General features: G+C 42.0%; 1 protein-coding gene across 5 annotated transcripts in view; it reads right to left on the bottom strand.

The window, feature by feature from the left end:
• Cc2d2a (coiled-coil and C2 domain containing 2A) overlaps positions 1-20,776 on the bottom strand; it is an 84,334-nt gene that overhangs the window by 21,169 nt on the left and 42,389 nt on the right. For all 5 annotated transcript variants that reach the window (XM_035453472.1, XM_027387012.2, XM_027387010.2 and 2 more), the window contains 11 exons: positions 16,756-16,896; positions 15,533-15,689; positions 14,800-15,041; positions 13,813-13,990; positions 13,161-13,317; positions 9,747-9,894; positions 8,200-8,338; positions 6,332-6,535; positions 4,569-4,661; positions 3,515-3,606; positions 692-859 (listed from right to left, as the gene is read on the bottom strand). In XM_035453472.1, the coding sequence (XP_035309363.1) occupies positions 692-859; positions 3,515-3,606; positions 4,569-4,661; positions 6,332-6,535; positions 8,200-8,338; positions 9,747-9,894; positions 13,161-13,317; positions 13,813-13,990; positions 14,800-15,041; positions 15,533-15,689; positions 16,756-16,896 (1,719 nt within the window). The remainder of the gene's footprint in view (positions 1-691; positions 860-3,514; positions 3,607-4,568; positions 4,662-6,331; positions 6,536-8,199; positions 8,339-9,746; positions 9,895-13,160; positions 13,318-13,812; positions 13,991-14,799; positions 15,042-15,532; positions 15,690-16,755; positions 16,897-20,776) is intronic.

The raw sequence follows: 20,776 nt of genomic DNA, 5'->3' as shown, positions 1-20,776 counted from the left end.
GTAATAGTGGTAACAGTTGAATGAAATGACGTATGTGAATGTGCCTACTATGGTTCTGTACATGGAGAAGGGACAAATTCTACTTCCTTCCATTGCAGCAACCAGGGCACTCACAAAAAGAATTTTAATTCCTTATCTTTCTATCACTGTAAGAAATTTAGGCCAGATCCCACTATAGAAATGTGCTCTCCATTTCCCCAGTATGTTGAACCACCATAGTCACAACTCATTTTTCTCAACAGGTAAGAGAGGCAAACCATAGACAGACACATTCTATGTTACTTTCCAGCTCATGTCCAATATTTGGATCCTGCCTCTTTGCTGCAGGTTACCAGACCATGGGTTATCAGCTTCTGACCCCAGTGAGCATCCAGCTTCTCTCTTGAGAAGCTGATGTGTAGTTGGAAGAACTACTTCTATCACATGAGAAAAATGGAGCAACCTCAGGGAAGCAAGTAGAAAAGACAATGGCGACTCAGGACGGTTTATCATGTAGCTCAGCTGTGCCAATTGTCTTTGGGTTCTACAGGAGGTTCCTAACACCCCCATCTTTTAGCCTAAGTTGACTCTCTTACTTATAAACAATAGGGGTGGAGCTTCAGCAAGAATGTTCAAGTCCTACTGCATTAAAACTTACAGGAGGACCAGGTTGTCTTGTGTTTCACTATGAGGCTGTTCCTAGGGCGCTCACCTAGCTATGGGCTTTCTCACAGGAATGTCATAAGCCCGGATAATGTTCACCAGCAGCTTTATGTCTCCATCACACAGGTTTTGGGCTGTCACCTTCTTCCGACCTTTTCTCCGTGGCCTCAGTGGTCGCTTTTGTTCTGCCAGCTTGAAAAGGCTTAGTCCCAAAATGCTAATGATTATAGAACAGGATTAGGTCTCAGTGGAAAGGAAACATCTATAAAGTTATTACGTTGCCTCCTAAACTCTGCTTCAAGGTCTCTCAGAGACCGCTGGGCACTCTCCTTTGAGGGTGGAAAGATTCTAAAAATTCTACAAAGCCAAGAGGGGCAGGAGAAGATTCCCACTGCATGCTTTATTAAATTGTTTACAGCTGCCACTCAATTGTGGAAGCAAACTCAGGACTTCCCCCGCCCCCAACTCCCCATCTGCATCTACCTCTTTACTCTCTACCTTGTTCACCAGCCCCTCAAGCATGCTTTGTGCTCTCCACCCTTCACCTGCCAAGCAGTTGCAGCTTCACCCTCCACCACGCTAGTCTTGCCCAGAGAGCTAGCTGCACCTGCTGGAAGGAGCCCTGCCTCTGAGCCCTGGGAGCATTATTAGTCAGCTCCATTTACCTGACAGCATACATGGCCTCTTGGGAAGTTTCTGGATAGTGCTTCTTACTCTCTGAAGCTATATAGACTTGAGTGTGAATTCTGGCTCTGCTCTTTGCCTTGTGGCAAATTATTCACCTCTGTGAGTCTGTTTCCTCTTGTGTAAAGTGAAGGTACTAGCATCTTGGAGTGGTTAAGAGGGCTAGTGAGGAAGAGTGTGCAGCACCCTGGCACTTCTGCATTTACTAGGTGCCCTAAAATGAGTAAGTGTTGGAATGGCAGTGACCAGGATAGAGAGATTATGCTGGAACTGGAGGAACTAGAAAGGTTTTGGGAGGAAACAATGCCTCTCTGCCTTTCACTGAGACTATGCTATACACACTGCCTGCAGACAGAAGCAGCAAGGTCAGTGAATCATGGAACTAAATGGGAAAACAGACCTAACCATGTGCCTAGAAGCTGATTCATGGCAATGCCCTTAGCCACAGGACACAGCCACCTACTGGCTGCAATGTCTGGATTCTTTGCCTTTCTGCAAAGTACTGACCTGGCCCAGTAGATTCTTGACTGAACCTTCTTTGCAAGTGACATGAACTGGCTGAGAATGAAGACCCTGAGCACTACTGGTGGCTCTCATAAGGAATCCCAAGGGGATCCCAGGAACGGCTCAGATTGCTTTCTGGTGTCTTAGGACAGGTACCATTTATAAAAGTGTTCCGTATTAGCCAGAGGAGTGCTAGAAACCTTACATTAGAAAGTTCTAGTCTTTACAACTACAACATTTACCATACTTTTCAGATACAGAAGCCAAAGACTCTTGATAGGTGCCTTGATTGCTGCTTAGTGTATGAAGAGAATTAGGGTTTAAACCCAGGCCATGATCTCTTCACTCTGCTGGACACCTACCTAGCCCAAAGCTAGGGGCCTGAGAGCTTTGCCAGGCATCCTGACATGGCACATCTTGCCAAAGCTTTCTTCCCTCAACATGACTACTCTTGTGAGACTTTGATGCCTCCTTAGCAACCAGCCTAAGAGCATATTGTCAGTTGAGATAATGGAAGCATTTTAATTTAAAGCCAAGAACAAACTAAAATTAAAAAAAAAGAATGAACATACCCCGAGCCTTCAGAACTTAATGCAGAAAGTAAAGCAGAAAAAAAAGAAAGAAAAGAAAGAAAAAAACAGCATGAACATCATCATCTGTTCTAACTACAACTTTTATGCTGAAAATATTCAACAAATGGCTAGACTAAAGAGAGAGGTTCGGCAAGTATTCATATGGTCACTTTTCCCTTTTGTTCATAGATGGAGTTGCAAGGGGCCACCATGGATAGTACCATGTCTTCTTTCTTGGCTTGATAGGGGAGAGGAAATGCATGCATAGGATATAAGTTTTGCAGATTTCTTTTATTTTTAATTGTGTGTAATGTGTGCATCTGAGTGAGGGTATGCACTTGTTCCCAGGGAGGCCAGAAAAGATATCCTGCAATTGGCCTTTTAGAAGGTTAGGAAGAGCCCAATGTGGATTCAGTTAGGGGACCTAAGTTAGGTCCCCTGAAAGAGCACTAAGTGCTCTAAACCTCTGAGCCATCTCTTCAGCCCCCAGAAATAACCTTTACACAAGATCAGACACTTAACCACTGAGAAGGTCATGAAATGAATGCCCCTCCTAAGGCTACCCTTACAGGAAATTATCTTTTCACCTCCATCTACACACTCCTGCCTGAGACTATCTGAAGATTAGTCCAACAGAGAATCAAGCAAGTAAACCAGTGCCCAACTTCCCTCACCAAGCACACACCTTAGCTCTGTGGTAGAGCCAGGCTGTCCACTGTGATCATGGAACCTCAGAGGGTGTGGTATCAGCAACGTCCAGTGTGGGATATGGACAGGGAAGCCTGACATTAGGAGACTAGAAAGCAGGGAGGATGTGCAGGAAGGGATGCTGTCAGAGTTAGCTTACTTGCAATGGGAAATGACAAGGGCTACTTAATGGACTTGGCAGTAGAGAAAGATGAGATGGGCTCTACTGAAAAATGATGTAGTGGCCCTAGGATGCTTTGCCCTGACATAAATCCCTCAATTAACATTATCATGAAGCATTAACTGTGTTGGCCCAAATTTCCAACACATATTGTGTAATGACAAAATCTTACATATGTCATCCATGTAATGGAATAAGATAAAACTAGGCAGTTATAGTAGTAGCTTTGTTTGGTTATTTTTACCTGATGTTGGGGACTTCTTCTTCTACTACCAAATCAGTAAGAAGGAAATGGTGTTTTGCAATGAGGAAGCGATTTACCACTGATTCTCTAACCTGGGAAAAGAAATCAGTGTTACTTAAGGTGGTAATTCTATTTAAAACATCATTGACTATTTTTTCCAGTGATTTGATGTCACATAGTCCTCCCTCTAACATCCCGTCACCACCAGTTTTCTATTGTTGTATACTCTCCAGTTCCCCTCACTATACTGTGAACTCTGTAAAGACAGATTGTGAGAAATTGGCTTTTGTTTGTTTTCATTTTGTTCACTGTTATATTTTTAGGAGATTGAAAAGTTTCTGAAACATAAGATAGCAATATTTTGTTGAATGAATACAGCAACAATAAAATAAAAAATAGGACCAATCTTGAAGGATGTACAATTGAGAACGGATTCTGTGGTTCTCCCCTACTCTGAGTGGTTCACCTGGAGTTCCAGTGGTACAATTGGTCGGAACATGTTACCTACACAAAATAATTTGAATAAGGACCTCTTAATTTCGATCAGTTAGTCTTTTATTTTGTATATAAGTCATAGAAAAGATTATCGAGATAGGAAGAATGCATTGTAGTTATAGCATTTCTTAAAAATTTTAAAAGATGGTTAAAAGGAAAAAAGGGAAAGGATAAACAAAGGGTGTTTTAACTAGTTTTTAGTTCTCTAGTGTGTAAGGGCAGTTCAGATGTGAATAAAAAACTCTTACTTTTCTTCCAATGCTATTGTAAAGCCACACAACATAGATGCAATCAGGAAAAACAGGACTCAGAAATGGAATCTCTTGTAACCATGCCCCACTTATGACAGCAGTATAAACCATGGCATAGCTTAGTGCTTTCATGTATTTAAGAGGTTAACATAGTTGTCAAATGTATTTATATATGTGTGGAAACAAGCTTGGGGAGACTGCATCGCTCGCATAAGATGCCACAGGCATTTAAGGCAGAAACATCCCTATCCTAAAATCCTGGCTCTATCTCCCTGTGAAGATGGCTTTAAGTGATTTTTTTTCCTTACTTGCTGAAGGTACTTGGCTACTGTGGCCCTGTGAGCATCCAGGTGGTCCTTGGTTTCAATTACATTTCTGTCTCGTAATCGTTTCTCGTAGTCCTGAAAGTAAAAGGACATCATAGTGTCATGATTTTTAAAGTATTCTCTGATGTTTTTCTTGGCATTGGGGAATTATTTATCACAAGTGGCTTAAGTCATAAATCATGGTTCTAAATGTTCCTTCTCCCTCCCTCCTGACCTTTGGTGCAGATGCAGTATACAGGATTCTGAGTCAGTTGGTTGGAATGCCTGTATACTATTAAGTTGAAGTATTCGAATTGGAATGAATAGACACAATGGGAGAAGAAGCTGGTATAATTTAGGGTGCTAATAAGCTCACCACATAACTCGATCAAGCCCTACTCACATTGTGACTTGTCAGTGTTAAGTGAAGCAACTGTAAAAATAGTGAAAATCTTTTGGGAAAACCATACTGTTATCACATGACATCTAGCTACAGATAACTTTGGTCAGCTACTTGGAGGATAGTAACAGATTCTTTGGGTTTCTGTCTGCCCAGGTCTCTCCTTTTAACTACTGATAAAACAGTGTGGTACCCCTGAGGATTACCACATTCTACTTTGTATACAATTCTCCATCATAGTTGAATGCCCAGCAGTGTCTTTTAACCTAGATTCAGTGATTCAGAGGTAGTCTTAAACATTTTTGGACCTGGGAGAGGAGGGCACCTCTGTCTCCATTGGCTAAAGCCTACAGATACAAACTTGGATGATTCTGGTGATCGTGTGGTCAACTGGAGAAGCCTATCTGCAAATGAGAAGGAAGCCATTATACCAGAAGCCCAGATGGGATGGTTAAGTGCCCTAGCATCTGGGAGGACTTGAGGCATAGATGCATTCCACTCTCCACATAATTTTATTTTGAATCTTAAAAATTAATTTTTTAGATTATATAATTTTATATGTGTATTTTGTTTGCATGTATGTACATATGTGTAAAATGTGTGTGCTTAGTGTCCATGTAGTTCAGAAGAAGGTATCAGATCCCCTGAAACTGGAGTTACGGATGTTGAGTGCTGGGAATTGAACTCAGGTCTTCTGCAAGAACGTAAGACCACTGACCTCTCTCTCCATCCTTATTCTCATACATTTAGGGGTTTTCATTATCTAGATTACTGTAGTTGATGGGTGAGGAAGTTTAATAGTGGGTTCAGATTAATACCAGGAAGAACCAAATAACTAAAAATACTTCTCAAGAATAGTATCTACATGAAAAAAATCACAATTTCTAGAACCTCTCCACTGACCTCCTCCCACAGAGATTTGTCTGTCTTTTGCTGGCCTGCTCCATTAACACATTCCATTCTTCATAATCCCAGGGTCACTGGGTCCCACTTCTCTATGTGACCTGTCCTCTGCCGAACCTTTGATCCTCTTCTGCCCTAGATACTATTCCTGGTCTCAATCTCCCGTCTTGTCCTGGCTGTTCAAATCTTCCCCTTCTTGTTCTCCCTGGGCTTTGCCATTGTGTCCTAGAGTTTGTCCTAGAGCATGCTTACCATAGACTTACCCTACCCATGTGGAGCTGAATGTTTGACTAAGGCACGCATAATCAGTAATATCAGCTCAGAAAATATTTTCAACCTTACAATTCTAATTGTGCTTATGTAGAGAAACCAGCATTGCTGGGAACAGTGACAAGGTGCATATCGAGCAGCATGCTCAATACCATAGCAGGCAGTTCATTAACCTCTTTGGACAATTTCTTACCTGGAATACCTTTTCCATAATCTCTCGGTCATACACTGGGATTTGTTTATAATTCCGGAATTCTGGCACCTCTTCACTTCTAAGACGGAGAAGCCGGAACCGTTTGGATCTATTTAATTCCTCCTCCGAGACAAAGTTGAATTCCTGCTGTAGCTGTTCCAGTCGGAAGAAGTCGGGGACATAGGATTCTCCACTGGTAGCAACCTACAAGAGCAAGAAAATACACAGTTCCAGTTAGCAGGCAGATGCTTTCCAAAGAAACTGGAATTGAGCTCCAGGAATGCCAAACAGTTTGTGACCAATGGAATGGAAAGTTACATTAATACAATGGCAGCAAGCACATGCTACTGAATATACTTAGTGGATTTTATTTTATTTTTAATGGCCATAAATCATTTTTTCAAAAAAAAAAAAACAAAAAAAAAACGAAGTTACTTTCACTTTTGGTATCTGTGCTTTCCTGTTATGAATACATGCAGAATGAAAAGGGAGAGCTTCATGTCAGGGTGTAGTGCCTTGACCAGGTGACTACTGGGAATAAGATTACTCAAGGTGTACACAATGTATGTGACCTTTAAATTCCTGTGTGCAGATGTCTAGATCAAGACTTCTTGTTAGCTGGCTTTATTCAGCCCCCAGGGTGATCATGGTCTCCTGTATGAACAGCATCTCATGGCCTTGGTTATTGGGAGTGAACCAGAGATGGGCATGGGCTAGCCAAGTTCTAGGGCCCAGGAAGGACAGCTCCTGGACACCACAGAGAAGCTGGCAGAGTGGCTACATTCCCTCCAGTCACTGCCAGCCTCCGGGCACTGCTAGCCATCAGGTACTGCTAGCCTCCAGGCGTGGTGCTTTTCCAGCCATGACCTCCTGATAGGAAATGAGCAGGGACTTTCTGGAGCCAAAGGAAGGCAAAGGGGACCCTGCTCTTATCCTAGGGAAACTCTTGGCCCACAAAGAGAGGACAATTAAAAGGAAACCCCTGTGCTTTGTTTTTCCATGGAAAAACTAGTGGGTAAAAAGTAAATAAAAGGATGTGAATAGATAAGTACATCTATTGATGATTTCAAGATAGTAATTAAGACATGACATGAAAATATTCTATAAAGTACATTGCACTTGAGGTGGCATGGGCTCTTCTTTCTGATATGACTATTCTCTATACTAAGCAGCATCATGTCAGAGGAATATTGGTAAAGAGCAAAGGCTGAATAAAATGGTTTGTCTTGAAACTTGGATGAAAATGAAAGTTTCACAACACTGATTATTATCCATCTGATTGGCCATGATGATGAACATGTGTTGTACGATCACCTGTGAGACACCCACTTGTTCATAGTAATTTTGAGACAGTTCATCCCAATGTATTTGATTCCAAGAAAGATAAATTGTGTATGTTCAGGGTCACATGGCTGTAGACAAATTTCATAAACTACCCCATCAGTACTGAAAGCATAAGAAGAGGACCTGGGATCTGGTTATTATCAGCATGGTTGTGAACAAGCAGCTCTGAGTCTAAAGTTAGTTTTCTCTCTGTGTAGTGGAGAAATAGAACCTTTCTTTGGGGGCTTATCAGAGGTTGCAGAAACAGTAGTTATACTGTATGTGGATTGTGTGTCCATCTAAGAGCTTTTGCACATCAGCTCGTATCTTCCTCATCCACTGTGAGGACAGCACAGGGCATTGATGCTCAACTGTGTCTCACAGCCAGGGAGGTGGCAGAGCTGAGATTTTCACCTGTGAATGACAGCTCTTGCATTCTTAAACAGCTGTACAGAGAACTGCAAAAGAAAATGCATGAAAAGGGCATCATCGTATTTTATCATCTCAGAATTTAGAAACAGTTTATGCATCTTTGGCCATGTTACCGAGATCAGCTGCATTAAAGGGGCATTGTTAGGGTCATTGGGGTCAAGCTTGGACTCTGCTGCCCACTTGGCTAGCTTCTTTATGTCCGTCAGCCCTGATGTGCCAATGGATGAGATGGCATCTGCCCTCTTCAAAACACTGGAAAAAAAACACAAGAGAAGCAATCAGAAGCTTGACTTCAGCAGAGTCAACACTGCTTACAGACACCATTACCTTCTACAAGAGGAAGCTCACTACGGAAACTCTGGTTGCTTTCTTTGCTTGATTATTAAATATGCTGTAAGGCAATAAAGAAGTAGGAATAGGAGTGCCCATGTGACCTAATGCCACAACTCTGCCCAATGCAGTGAGGTGTTCCTCATGTCACATCCTGGCTGCTGTGGTCTAGGGAACTCTGAATGCCTCAGCTCCCAGGCCACTCGGACAGCAGCTTTGGACACAGAACTTAAAGGAGATTCATGCTCAGCATGGCTGAGGTGGGATTTATCACACTTTACTTGCCCATTTCCTGCTTTACTTCTGGAGAGGCCAAAGCTTTAGCTTAGGGGATATCCTCAGCACTAAATTCCAGTGTCAAGATCAGAAAATGCCTAGCTGCAGGCCACAGCCAGGTCCTATCAGAAGTGATTCTGGGCACATGGCTTCATTTACTTGTGGCAGGTTGGTATGGGGATATGTAGGACATGAAGGGGACAAAGCAAAATCTTGTTTTGATTTTCCATATGTTGAAGTCATTTGGAAAGATGTCTGGTTGATGGAGATGTATCATTTTACTCATATTTGTATGTGTGTGCATGCATGCATGTGTGCACACATGGTATGGGCATGTATACCATGTGTGTGGAGAACAGAGAACAAGCTTCAAGAGTCCTTTCTCCTCTTCTGCCATGTGGATTCCAAGGATTAAACTGGTTGTCAGGCTTGGCCGCAAACACCTTTCTGGTTCTATATAGCCTTTTACTTCAGAGATGGGACAACCATGACCAAATGATAAGGTGGCTGACTAGTGATGTATCTATAGGGGATGACAGAGAGCGCCCCTGATAGAGGTTTTCCAGGCTGCAGACTGCCTGGACCAACAGCACATCACAGGGTCCACCTGGGCTAGACTGGGAGGCCAGGGATCCCCCTTCTGCTCTGATGGAGGACCTGAGATCTAGCACTTGGGAAAGAGACTGGAGAGCAGGAAGTTTCCCAAATCCAGCAAGCTCTGCCAATCACTATCAAATAACCTTTAGTAAGAGAGAAATATATAACCATATGCTGTGCACCTCTGTGTTCCTGAGGTGAAAAAAAGAACACAGAGATTTTCTGAGATGATTAAATGAATTTTGGGGAGGGGGTGTATCTGCCACCAATGCCCATCCCATATATGTCAGGTGAATAGTATTCTAAATTTCTCTCAAGAAAAAAATGTAAAAGTACCGTGAAATGCAGGCTGCTAGAAATAAAGGAAAGAACATCCCAAGCTATCCCCCCCCCCCCTCCACACCATGTTACAATTATAACAATGACACTGGTCACCAGTTCATTCTAGACATGTTACCTTCGAAATCCAATGTTCTGCTGTGACAGTGGAGGAATTAAAGGAATCCCGTTTTCTCCAACAGCCCATGCCACACTGTGGGACACCTTCCCTGAGGTCATCAGAGTCAGTTGATTGCTGCCATCAGCTTCAAAGGAGAAGGGCACTCCTAAGGGACATCAAGGTCAACAGGATGATGTTTAGAAGGGAGACAACAGCACAGGCCTGTCAAGAGTGCTGATGATAGAGAGATGGAACTTGGAGTTGGGGTGGAGGGATGGAGAACATGATCCAAGCCCAAACCACTGCAGGTAAAGCTACACAGAATCAGGCTCTCTCAAACAGCTGAGAGTAGAGTTTCCATGGTGTGCTATCCTTAAGACCATCAGTGTGCAGTATCTGGGTTCTGCCATTTCACAGCTGTGAGAAGTCTGAAAAACTAAACTACTCGGAACTGCAGCTCTTTTACATATAAGGGAAATGATAGTATTCTTCTAGAAAGTATTTCAAACGCAGGTGTTTGTTCATTTATTTAAGACATTTACACATTCCTATTTGGCTTTAGGCTGAACTTAGCAGTAAAGATGTGGTGATAATATTGTTTATGATTTATTAAAGCCACTGGAGATCAAAATAGCAAAGCAGCTATAATAGTTAGCCATAGAAGGCAGGCAGTGGTGACACACACCTTTAATCCCAGGACTCAGGAGACAAAGGCAGATGGCTCTCTCCGAGCTCAAGGCTACCCAGGGCTACAGGAGATTGAATCAGTCTAAAAGAGTAACAGAGCTCATGCCTTTAATCCTAGCACTAGAGGGATATAAAAGATAGGATCAGGGTCTTCAGTGGTCAGAATCAGGCACCAATTCTCAAGCCACATTGAGGAGAGGCAGCAGTCTGAGGATTAGTGGAGAGCTCATGGAGATAGTATCAGCCCTTTTAGCCTGAGGTTAAGGTAAGACCTAGTGGCTTGGCTACTTTGCTTTCCTGATCTTCAGCTTGAAGCTTGAGCCTCAATATTAAGTCTCTGGGTTTTTATTATTCATATTACATAAAGAAATGCATTTAAACGAATCAAAAGAAAAGAGCTGCTGTGAGCTCTTAAAAAAAAAAAAACAAAAAAACAAAAACCGAGCCCTGCTCTTATGATGTTTATGTTCGAGTATGTATAATGGAGCTGGTAAATGAGATATATGCTTGGCACACTGGTGAGCAGTAAGCATCAAGGAAGAAGATATAAAACATGTGCAGGGTTGTGGACTCTTCAAGTTGTGGTCAAGGAAGCCTGATCAGAAACACTTTCTGGGGGTTGGAGAGATGGCTCAGCGGTTAAGAGCATTGGCTGATCTTCCAGAATTCCTGATTTCAATTCCCAGCAACCACATGGTAGCTCACAACCATCCATAATAGGATCTGATGCCCTCTTCTGGCCTGCAAGTATATATGCAAGAGTTCTCATACATAAAAACAAATTAAAAATCAAAAGAAACACTTTCTGGCCAGGCATACAGGGCAGGTGAGATCACTGAGTTCCAGGCCAAACTAATCTACACAGCAAGTTCCAGGATAGCCAGGACTATGTAGAGACCCTGTCTCAAACAAACAAATAAACAAACCAAAGAAACACTTTATGTTTAATGCCACTGAAAGGAAGTGAGGCCTTAGAGACTTCTGGAGGCTTGGCAAGCAACAGGCAAGCTAAGAGTTAAACTGTTGTGGCTATCACAAGGGTTCTCTGTGTTGATTCCCACAAGTTGGAAATTAATGATAAAATCAGTCTATACAGTTATGTTTAATTAACTAAAGGAAATAAAAGTTTTTAGGCGCTATGGTATCTTCACTGTCTGGAATTTCAGTTGCACTGTGTAAGCCAGTAGCACTGTCCCCCTGCAGTGCCACCCTTATCATTACACATTAAAGGAGGTATCACTGGGTGCATTTTATGAATGAGGAAGATGGTATTCAGACAGGATACATGGCTCCCGAAGTCATGTAGCTTGTCACCATTCTACCTGTAGTTAAGCTGGAATCTCCAGACTTTTAGAATTGGAGCCTCAAAGAATCCTCAAGTTGAAGTTTCAGATATGAAGTAAAGATTAAAAAGTTACCAGACCAATGAGGAAGTGAGAAGCAGTGGAATTAGGTCAATAAGTATAGAGATATGTATTATAATGATTAGAGAGAATATTTGGGAGAAAATTAGATGGAGGAACAGGGTCTCCATGTGTAGCCCTGGCTGTCCTGAAATTTGCTATGTAGACCAGGCTGATCTAAAACTCACAGACATCTGTCTGCCTCTGCCTCCTGGGATTAAAGGACTGTGCTAAAATGCTAAACATATTTAGAATTTTTAATATGTTTACATAAATGGATTTGAGTAAATGAAAAAGAAATGATTTCGAGCCTAATGAAAGTAAAAAGCATTCAAAACTGACTAGGATGAAGCAATTTCTAGAGTTGAAAAATACAGTAAGTGGAAGGTGAAAACAGTGCTGAATTTCAATGACTAGATATGGCCAAGAGTGAACTGATGACTTTGGAGGACTCTAGCAGTGAAAGAAAAAGATAATCACATAGGTTAAAAAGAAGTTAAGAAGGGGCTGGAGAGATGGCTCAGTGGTTTAAGAGCATTTGCTAGTCTTCCAGAGGACCCAGGTTCAATTCCTAGCACCTGCATAGTAGCTCATAACTGTCTGTAACTCCAGTTCCAGAGGATCTGACACCATCATAAAAATGTACATAAAATTAAATAAATTTTAAAAAAAGAATGTAGGCGCTCTTTTAAAAAAAAAAGAAGTTAGGAAACATGCTGGGGAGGTTCCATCATATGTCTTATTAGAATTTAGAATTGAGAATGTTAATAAATAATCTCCATATAATGATTAAAGTTAATATCTTTTACCCTTATACATCTCTATAACTGTGGTATATATGCACAATGTTTCATTTTAATTTCAAATTATTTCTTTAAAAAGATTATTAAAACTAGGATAAAGATCATATTGAAGCTCTTTAATCCATACTACACAATACTTTATAGTGGTGTAGTCATACATCTTTTCATAAAGAAATGACTTGGTAAACAATCCTGTATCTTATGAATACATGTTAAAGACTGAAAAAAATTGCCATGAGGGTCCTAGAGATTTGACTCAGGCCCTCAGGGTTTACCTATTAAGCTACCTTGTTAGCCACCCCTCCTCCTTTTTGAGATGGTGTTTTATTCTGTGCTTGAAACTTTGGCAGTCCTCCTGCTTTAGTTCCCAAGTGCTAGGGTCACAGGTGTGAGCCATTGTCCCTGGCTTCTTTTGAATTTTTGAGGCCAATTTTATAATTATTTGGTGATAATTTATAATTCTCTATGAAGTGACAAAAGATATATTCAAATTTGACAGGGAAAACCATGAGCTACTGAGAACAATTAGCTTTGCTTACCACTTCCAACTCCTTCATGGTCTAGAGTCACATGCTGGTTACTGCTGAACTCCACCTCTTCAATGGGGGCCCTTCCCGTGACAATGGTAGTCTCAGGGATAGGCAAGAAGACTTCAGCTAGCAAGATTGTACCACTGTGACCAATAGTTTCATAGACCTGGAACCCAGGGATGAGATTCAGTCAGTAGAGGTGGCAACAGATGTGCTCTCAGGTATCAGTCTACATTATTAGTCTTCGTGCTAGTCTGCCCCCAGCCTTGAGTTGTGTCGTTATGGTACCAGGGGACCATCTTATATTCTTTTCTGTGACTAAGCTGTTGACAGCCTGATTCTGAGTTACTCTAGTTTCCTGGGATAGGGTGTCATGATAATTAATATTATCAACATGATGGGATCTAGCATTATCTAGGAGACAGTAAGAGAGCATGTCTGGATCCTGGCAGATGGTTGGATTGAAATATTTCTTTGGAAAATCAACTGTGGGGCTCTCTGGTCCAAGTGGTTACACTACTAGCCTTTTTAAACAGTGAGTGTAGTGACCTATCTGTTTTCACTGACTTTACGTAGAGACATTTGATCACTAAGGGGCCCATAGATGATTTAAAACCATCTTAAAACTTCTTGGGGCAGGGATTATAGTTAACAGACATACCTGAAGCATTAAGCTCTCTGGCCAATTGAATATTTGCAAATTGAAAATCTGTCCAAAGTGAACTCGGAAATCTGCCCCTAGAGGTCGGCTAACAGTCCTGGACACCTCCTTGCTATTGAAGACCACCTTTAAGTACACAGAGCGTCTCCTAACGTCTTCCCTTCTCAAGACTTCCACCCTGCAAAGTAAGACCATACACAGCTGTAGTTAGTGTTAACTTACTAAGAATCACCATGCATTTGTTAAGTGGATACTGAACATGACAAGAGACATGACAACTCTATTGGTCATGTTAGCCCCCATTTGACCTGGACAGTGAAAAGTTTTGAGGAGCTTGCTATAATTGAATGTTGTGGCATGGAACTAATGGGAAAGGCATTGACAGGTACTGAAAAGGGCATGGGGGACTGAGCAAGAGCTGAAGTTGTACTTCAGCTTCCTTGATTTCTTAAATGTGACTTACGTTTGCATATAAAACAAAATCTTAAGTAAACATACTCCTTGTTCAATGAAGTTAATTCAGGACTGGAGAGATGGCTCAGTGGGCAAGATGTTCCTGTTTTTCTAGAGGACCCGAGTTTGGTTGCCAGCACCCACCAATGTCAGGCAGCTCATAATGGCTTGTGCTAGCAGGAGGGGGCATGGGTATAGACAGCCACTGTGGAGTGCAGGCATTGGCTTGCATTGGGGTTCTTCTCCCATGAGTGCTTCTGAGTGACAAGTGGGGTACACAGGTGGGAGAACCCTAGGGAATCACCAAAGTAAGCATGCATCAACACTTTCACTTGTTCACCCTCATGCCTATGCATGAGGGAGTTCTCAATGTATACAGTGTAGGGTGGTAAGATATGTGTATATATGTATATATCACTGGGTACTGATATGTGTGTATGGGTACATATGAGTATGCTCCAATGTCATCAATGTACAGAACATGTATTTACCTGGTACATTCCAATATCATGTATGGTTAGAACATGTGCTTACCTGGGACACTGGTCATTGGGGGTCACATTCCCTGCCAGACTCAACTCTGGAACCAGTGTGGGCTCCCCTGGCCTCCTCCTGCTGTGGGCTACTCGCTCACGCACCTGCTGTTCTATGACAGCTGGGTCAGTGAGCTCTGGGGGGATGGGCTTCTTGATCTCCTCGGGAAAGGGCTCCTCAGCCTCTTCCTCCTCCTCAGGGTGCTCTTCTGCTGTTTGCTTCTTTTTCTTCTTTTTGGCCCTCTGTTGGGTGAGAGGTGACCTGGCTTCCAAATGATCTCCAGGACTGTCCTTCAGGACCGTAGTGCTCATACAGGGAGAACTGGGCACCCTCACCCCATCCTGTCTCCATCAGCCCCTTGCCTTAGTTTTCTTACCAAGTGGAGACAGGCACAGAACACCTCCCACCATAAGGCTTCTGAAATGAGGCAACATTTGCAGAGCATTTGCAGGACCCTCCATTTAGAGTGACCACACATGGAAAATACACTTTTGATGTGTACATTACTGATTATAAACAATACTATTAATACAGTGTCTGTATATAGCACAGGGTTAGGGTGGGTTTTTGAACAAACATACTAACCAGACAGTCCCTTTTTACCTCAGCAAGGAGACCCCCTCCCACCCACATGTGGCATGCTGTTCTAGCTTCCCTCCTCCTGTCTCAGGGGTTTACCATCTCAGGCTGTCCCTAGGCAGTTCTACTCTGGGATGAATGATGTTTTACAAACCTGGGCCTTCCTCCAGGCCTTCCACTGCTGATGCAATGCTCTGTACTCTTCCATCTTCCTTGTGTATTCTTCCATGTGCTCTTCCAGCAATTCATGGATCTCAGCTTGAATCTCTGCTTCATATTCATCCTCATCTGCTTTCTGGTCAACTTTTTCCCTAATTTGCATATTACAAATAGGCAAAATAGTGCATAAATAAGACATCTAAGGCCATTAAAAAATTGGCCAAATCTCAAACATCTCACAAAAGGGTATAAATATGACTAATTCATAAAAGGCCCTCCCTTATGAGTAGTCAGGGAAACAAATTACACCAACAGATGTTTGATTCCCAACCTGGTAACAAGGACACTGGGGACAGCATTAAGCAGCATCACCCCTTGAGTGCATTTGGAGTAAGAATGTCAAGTGGAGATATCTGTCCCTTAGAACTCAACAATTTACTTCCAGGGACATTTTTGGAAACCTAGGTGAATGCATACTAAAAGGAAATTTGGAAATATAGTGAATGTGTGTGTGTGTGTGTGTGTGTGTGTGTGTGTGTGTGTGTGTGTGTGTGTGTGCGCACACACATGCACATCTAGAAGCCAGAAATAAATATTTAGTGTCTTCCACTATTGTTGTCTGCTTATCTTTTGAGATAGCTTCTCTTCCTGAACTCGGTTCTCATCAGTTGGCTAGACTGGCTGGCCAGAGACTTCTGGAATCCATCTGTTCCCCCATCCCCACTCCCAAGCTTAGAATTCCAGATTGTGCAAGCATGCCTGGAGTCTGTCATGGGTGCTAGGGATCTGATCTCAGGTCTTAATGCTCATGCTGCAAGTGTTCTCTCAACAGAGCCATCTCCTCAGCTCCTATAGTAGGGTTTTATAAACAGAGCTATAGTTACACACTGTCAATCATGGAAATAAATAAAATACAAGGAAGTGACTGTATATTATACACTGGTTCTATAAAAGTGAAAGACAAGTAATATTAAAGTGTGTGTTCTTAGAGGTTATGCACAGAGCAAAGAAAATGACAACCACAGAAGTCCAGACAGCTGTTACTGCTGCTGGTGAGAGGCGTGGGGACTGTCAGGTGCCTGAAATGCTCTTTCTCAGCCCAGGAAGCGGTTACAAGGCTGCTGCTGTTTTCTGGCAGTTTTTAAATGGTATCTATGCACTACACATCTTTCTTGATGTATGTTACAGCCCAATAAACCGGTATTTGAGAATTCTTACTTTCTCAAGACCAGCTTCAGGGGTGTGTTGGTAAATCTCTGGAACTCGCGCAGTGACTTCATTTCTTTCCAAACCTTTATGATGGTCTTAAGCAGTGTTCGATCTTTCTCTTGCTCAGCGTCACGCAATTTTCGAGTTTGCCTATGAGATGTTATAATTGATGTGGTTGAATCAGTTGTGTTAGTTAATAATAAAACATTAATAATGCTTCATGGTTGCATATCGAAGTAGACATCTGCAAGAGCCAACCCTCCCTTTTATATGGGGCTACAAAACTGCAACTCAGCTCTCTGCTTAACATCAACTTTCTCTTCTTCCACAGCTCTGCCACAGTTTCTAAGTAAATTTGGGATTCTTCACTTCTCTAATTCACTCATATGGCAATTTTTCTTGCTAAGAGTTTTCAATATTTCTGAGAAACTTTCATTGGGAGCTATGAAAAGGAGTAGAAAAGAGAAGGTAATAGGATGAGATCTATGTTTTGGAAGTTTGCTTATTTATTCTCTCTAGCTGAATCTGAAACTAAATTATCTTTTCAAATTCTTTTTCAAAGTAGGCTCTGTCCAACTGACAGCTGCCTTTGTAGTTATGAAAGGAAGGGACCAGCAGGAGTAGTTGTCATGGATTAAGAATGCTGGCGTCCCAGTTGTCAGCCAAGTACTGAGGTCCCTCTGTGTCCACACAAATCACGAGTTCTTCACAGAGGTGATGCAATGCTGTTGTCTGCTTTGGAGAATTTTAGTGCTAATGAGATGAGAAGTATTTTTGGTTTCAACTGAGGAGGTGGCATTTGAAAATGCCTTTGTCTTCATGTCAGTTATTTAACCTGCTTTGGAATCATCTAATACATTATTTAAGCATTCTTCACGAACATTAGCCAAATTCAGACCCCAAATTCAGTACACCATAAATCAGCTAGTGGATTAATTTAGAATAGGTGTCATGTGCAGTCCTGGGGGATACAGACACATCTAGAAAAGGTAGTGTCTCTGTGCTCAGGCAGTTTGCAGTTTAGCTTAGAAGACGGACATCCACGTGAGTGGTGACACCTTGGCATGACATGGGTCTACCTATGAGAACATCTGGAGAAGCCACAGGAGCCAGCACTGCAGAAATCCTGGCTGTGGGCAGGCCAGGGAATGATGGTTTTACTTGGAACGACTTGGGCTGTAGAGACAGTTTAGAGAAGTAAGGGGTCTAGCTGCCTAGATGTTCAGTGGGTAGCAGCGGAAAGGGGGTGCCAAAGCATGATAGCTACTGTCAGAGAGCCAAGACTCAGAGATCTCTGATGTCCTGTGAAAGCAGGAGGGTGACAACCTGCTGTGCCTTCTGGCTTTGGCATCCACTAGCTGGCCTTGGATGAACTGTGTCACTTCTCCATGCTCACCTGTAAAATAGGTGTGCTAACAGAGCTCACTTTGCAGGTTTTCTGTGATGATAACTTAACACATATGGTGTGTGTGTGGACCCTAGCCTGGCCACCGTTCCTCAGAGGACTGTCATTGTTAAAGGTCTGATCTTCCTTTATCCCATTATTTGCTACTTCCCTTGCCTTATTTTTTTTAAACTGAAATATCAGTTTAGTTTACTAAGTTATGTAACACCTTCAGATTTTTTTTCTACTTCCTTTTGCAGTTCCCAACAAAACAATTTCTCAGAGATACTGAAACCATTTCTCAACAACAAAAATAATTGCCATATGAGTTAAATAAGCAAAGAACCCCAGAAGAACATTTAGTTAGAAATGGTGATCGAGCTGTGGAAGAAGGGGGGGGGCATGATTGTTGAGTCAGGCATGGGGTAGTACATCATCTACAATCTTGCATAGGTGAGCAGGTCTGCAGTGTGGACAGGGTACCCAGCTCTGAGAAGACTTTCAGAGCCACTGGCCTCTATGTGAGAGGATGCCTTTTCGGAGAGAATGCAGGTTTTAAAGGGCTAAGACAACAACACCTGAGACATTTTGCAGTTTCATTAGCTAGGCGGAAGAGGTAGAATGGACCAAGGACAATAAGAAGGACAACTATATCATCATGGAAGAGATGTACGTGGGACTGAATGTCAATGTCCATCAGCTGAGAGAGCTGCAGAGGTCTCAGGGGCTACCTGCAGTAAAATCTGCCTCAGAGGCAGGGTGAGTGAGTGAGGAGCAGGATAATGAGTAGAGATGGTATGGATGTTTGGCCATAGATGGATGGTACCTGTAGTCCTTGAATTCTTATTCACTCAAGAGGGAGCACATCTAGTGTGAAGCCCCGGTAGAGACTTCCCTGCAACACATGGCATCTATGATCCCTGCCTTATACTTTCTGACTCTTGTTTAGGGAGCCAGCAACAGAGTCACAATGTTGCTTTAAAAAGTCAGGAATTTGGAAAATTCTTCAAATGGTACCATTCCAGGTTAAATATACCAACCCGGGACTCAGCAGATGTCAGGCTTGGAAGTCATAGGGGAGTTGGATATGACCGGATGGTTTCACGGGGTTAAGGAAAGGGCCCACTCAATAAGCTATCCTAGAATAGGCCATCTACACAAGGTTAGTTTCTCTTAGTGGAAACTCAAAGAGGGCCTGGACCCCTTTTTTTACTGTACCATATATGCTGATACTAAGAAGTTTTCATCTCTAATGGCTGTGGGGTAACTGTAGTGGCTCTGTGTCTGTGAGTCTACCTCACACACAAGTCAGCTGTTTTTCATAGTGATTCATCATACAGTTCTGGAAAAACCATGATTGTTTTGAAGACAGATTTATCATGTTTCTCCTAAACTTTCCCTTCTCCACCTCTTTATATGTCTGTTTCCTTCCACTTCTTTCTCGCCCTCCTCTTTCTCCATCTCTTTCTCTCTCAAGCCCATCACTGTTTTCACACTCTACACTAAAACTAAAATTATCCTCATGTAGAAGCTATGATGTTTTAAGTATAAGAAATAATTTTAGAAGAACCTACATGCCTGTATCTCCAGCATTTGACAGGCTGAGGCAGGAGGACTGCAACAATTTCGAAGCCAGACTTGTCTACAAATGAGTAAGGCTTTGCCAAACATAGCTATAACAATAATAATACTTTCCATTTTAAGCATACTTTTCATTCTTTTCCAGTATATAAACTGCACTAATTCCCACTTTGAGAGAAGAATTTCCAATTCATGCCTAGATTGGAGAAAGAAAAACATACATTGAAACTCCAAGATTATTATTTTCTATTCTAAGAATTTGTTCTGTAGAAATACCCACATACTAACACACAGATTTAGGGTTTTTAATTATTGCACAATTTAAATATTATCTGAGTAATGCCTGCCACTGGAGACTTCACACTCTATAGTAAAGCTATTATAATAAATGGTGGCCTTTGAACAATAGAGACTTAGATATTCAGCGAGAAGGAAAGGGTGAAGATACAGGGCACATAGAAAAAGCAGGTGACAGAATAGAATATTCAAGGCTTCTTCAAAACAATAAAACACGTGCACACATACCCACAGTATATGAAACCATAAAGAAACTGCTCACCAGGCTTTTCTCTGAGGGGGTAGGAATTTCATATTCTATATTTCCTAATTTAGGAGCAATGATCAGGGCTTTATGTTTTGAATTTTAAAATTATGACTAACTCAAAGGAACAGAAAATTATAGATACTAAACATGATGCCACCCACTGACATTGCATGTTATTCATGATTTCTTTTTCAATGAAATGTTATGATTACAACTGAGGATACCCTTCCTCAATCTTATACCCCCCTCCTCAACAAAGAACAGGGTATGTACCTGTTTGCAGTTCAGATGGGTTACTCATGATAAATGAGTATTGTTCACGTGTTCTTACTGCTTCGTGGGCCACACCACACAGAAAACAGCTAGTGGGATTTATCATTCCATGCTGCTTTGCAGATTCACCCATGTGGGAGCATGCTATCAGGCTCATCCATCATGGGCAGATGTCTGTGTCTGCACAGGTGTGATCCTGGTAGCATTGGGTTATTTCTAACTCTCACTTTTGTGAATGATGCTGCACA

Source organism: Cricetulus griseus (genome assembly GCF_003668045.3).
Source record: "Cricetulus griseus strain 17A/GY chromosome 1 unlocalized genomic scaffold, alternate assembly CriGri-PICRH-1.0 chr1_1, whole genome shotgun sequence".
Taxonomy (NCBI): domain Eukaryota; kingdom Metazoa; phylum Chordata; class Mammalia; order Rodentia; family Cricetidae; genus Cricetulus; species Cricetulus griseus.
Note: the sequence above shows the minus strand (reverse complement) of the source record. Positions and strands in the feature narration are given on the sequence as shown.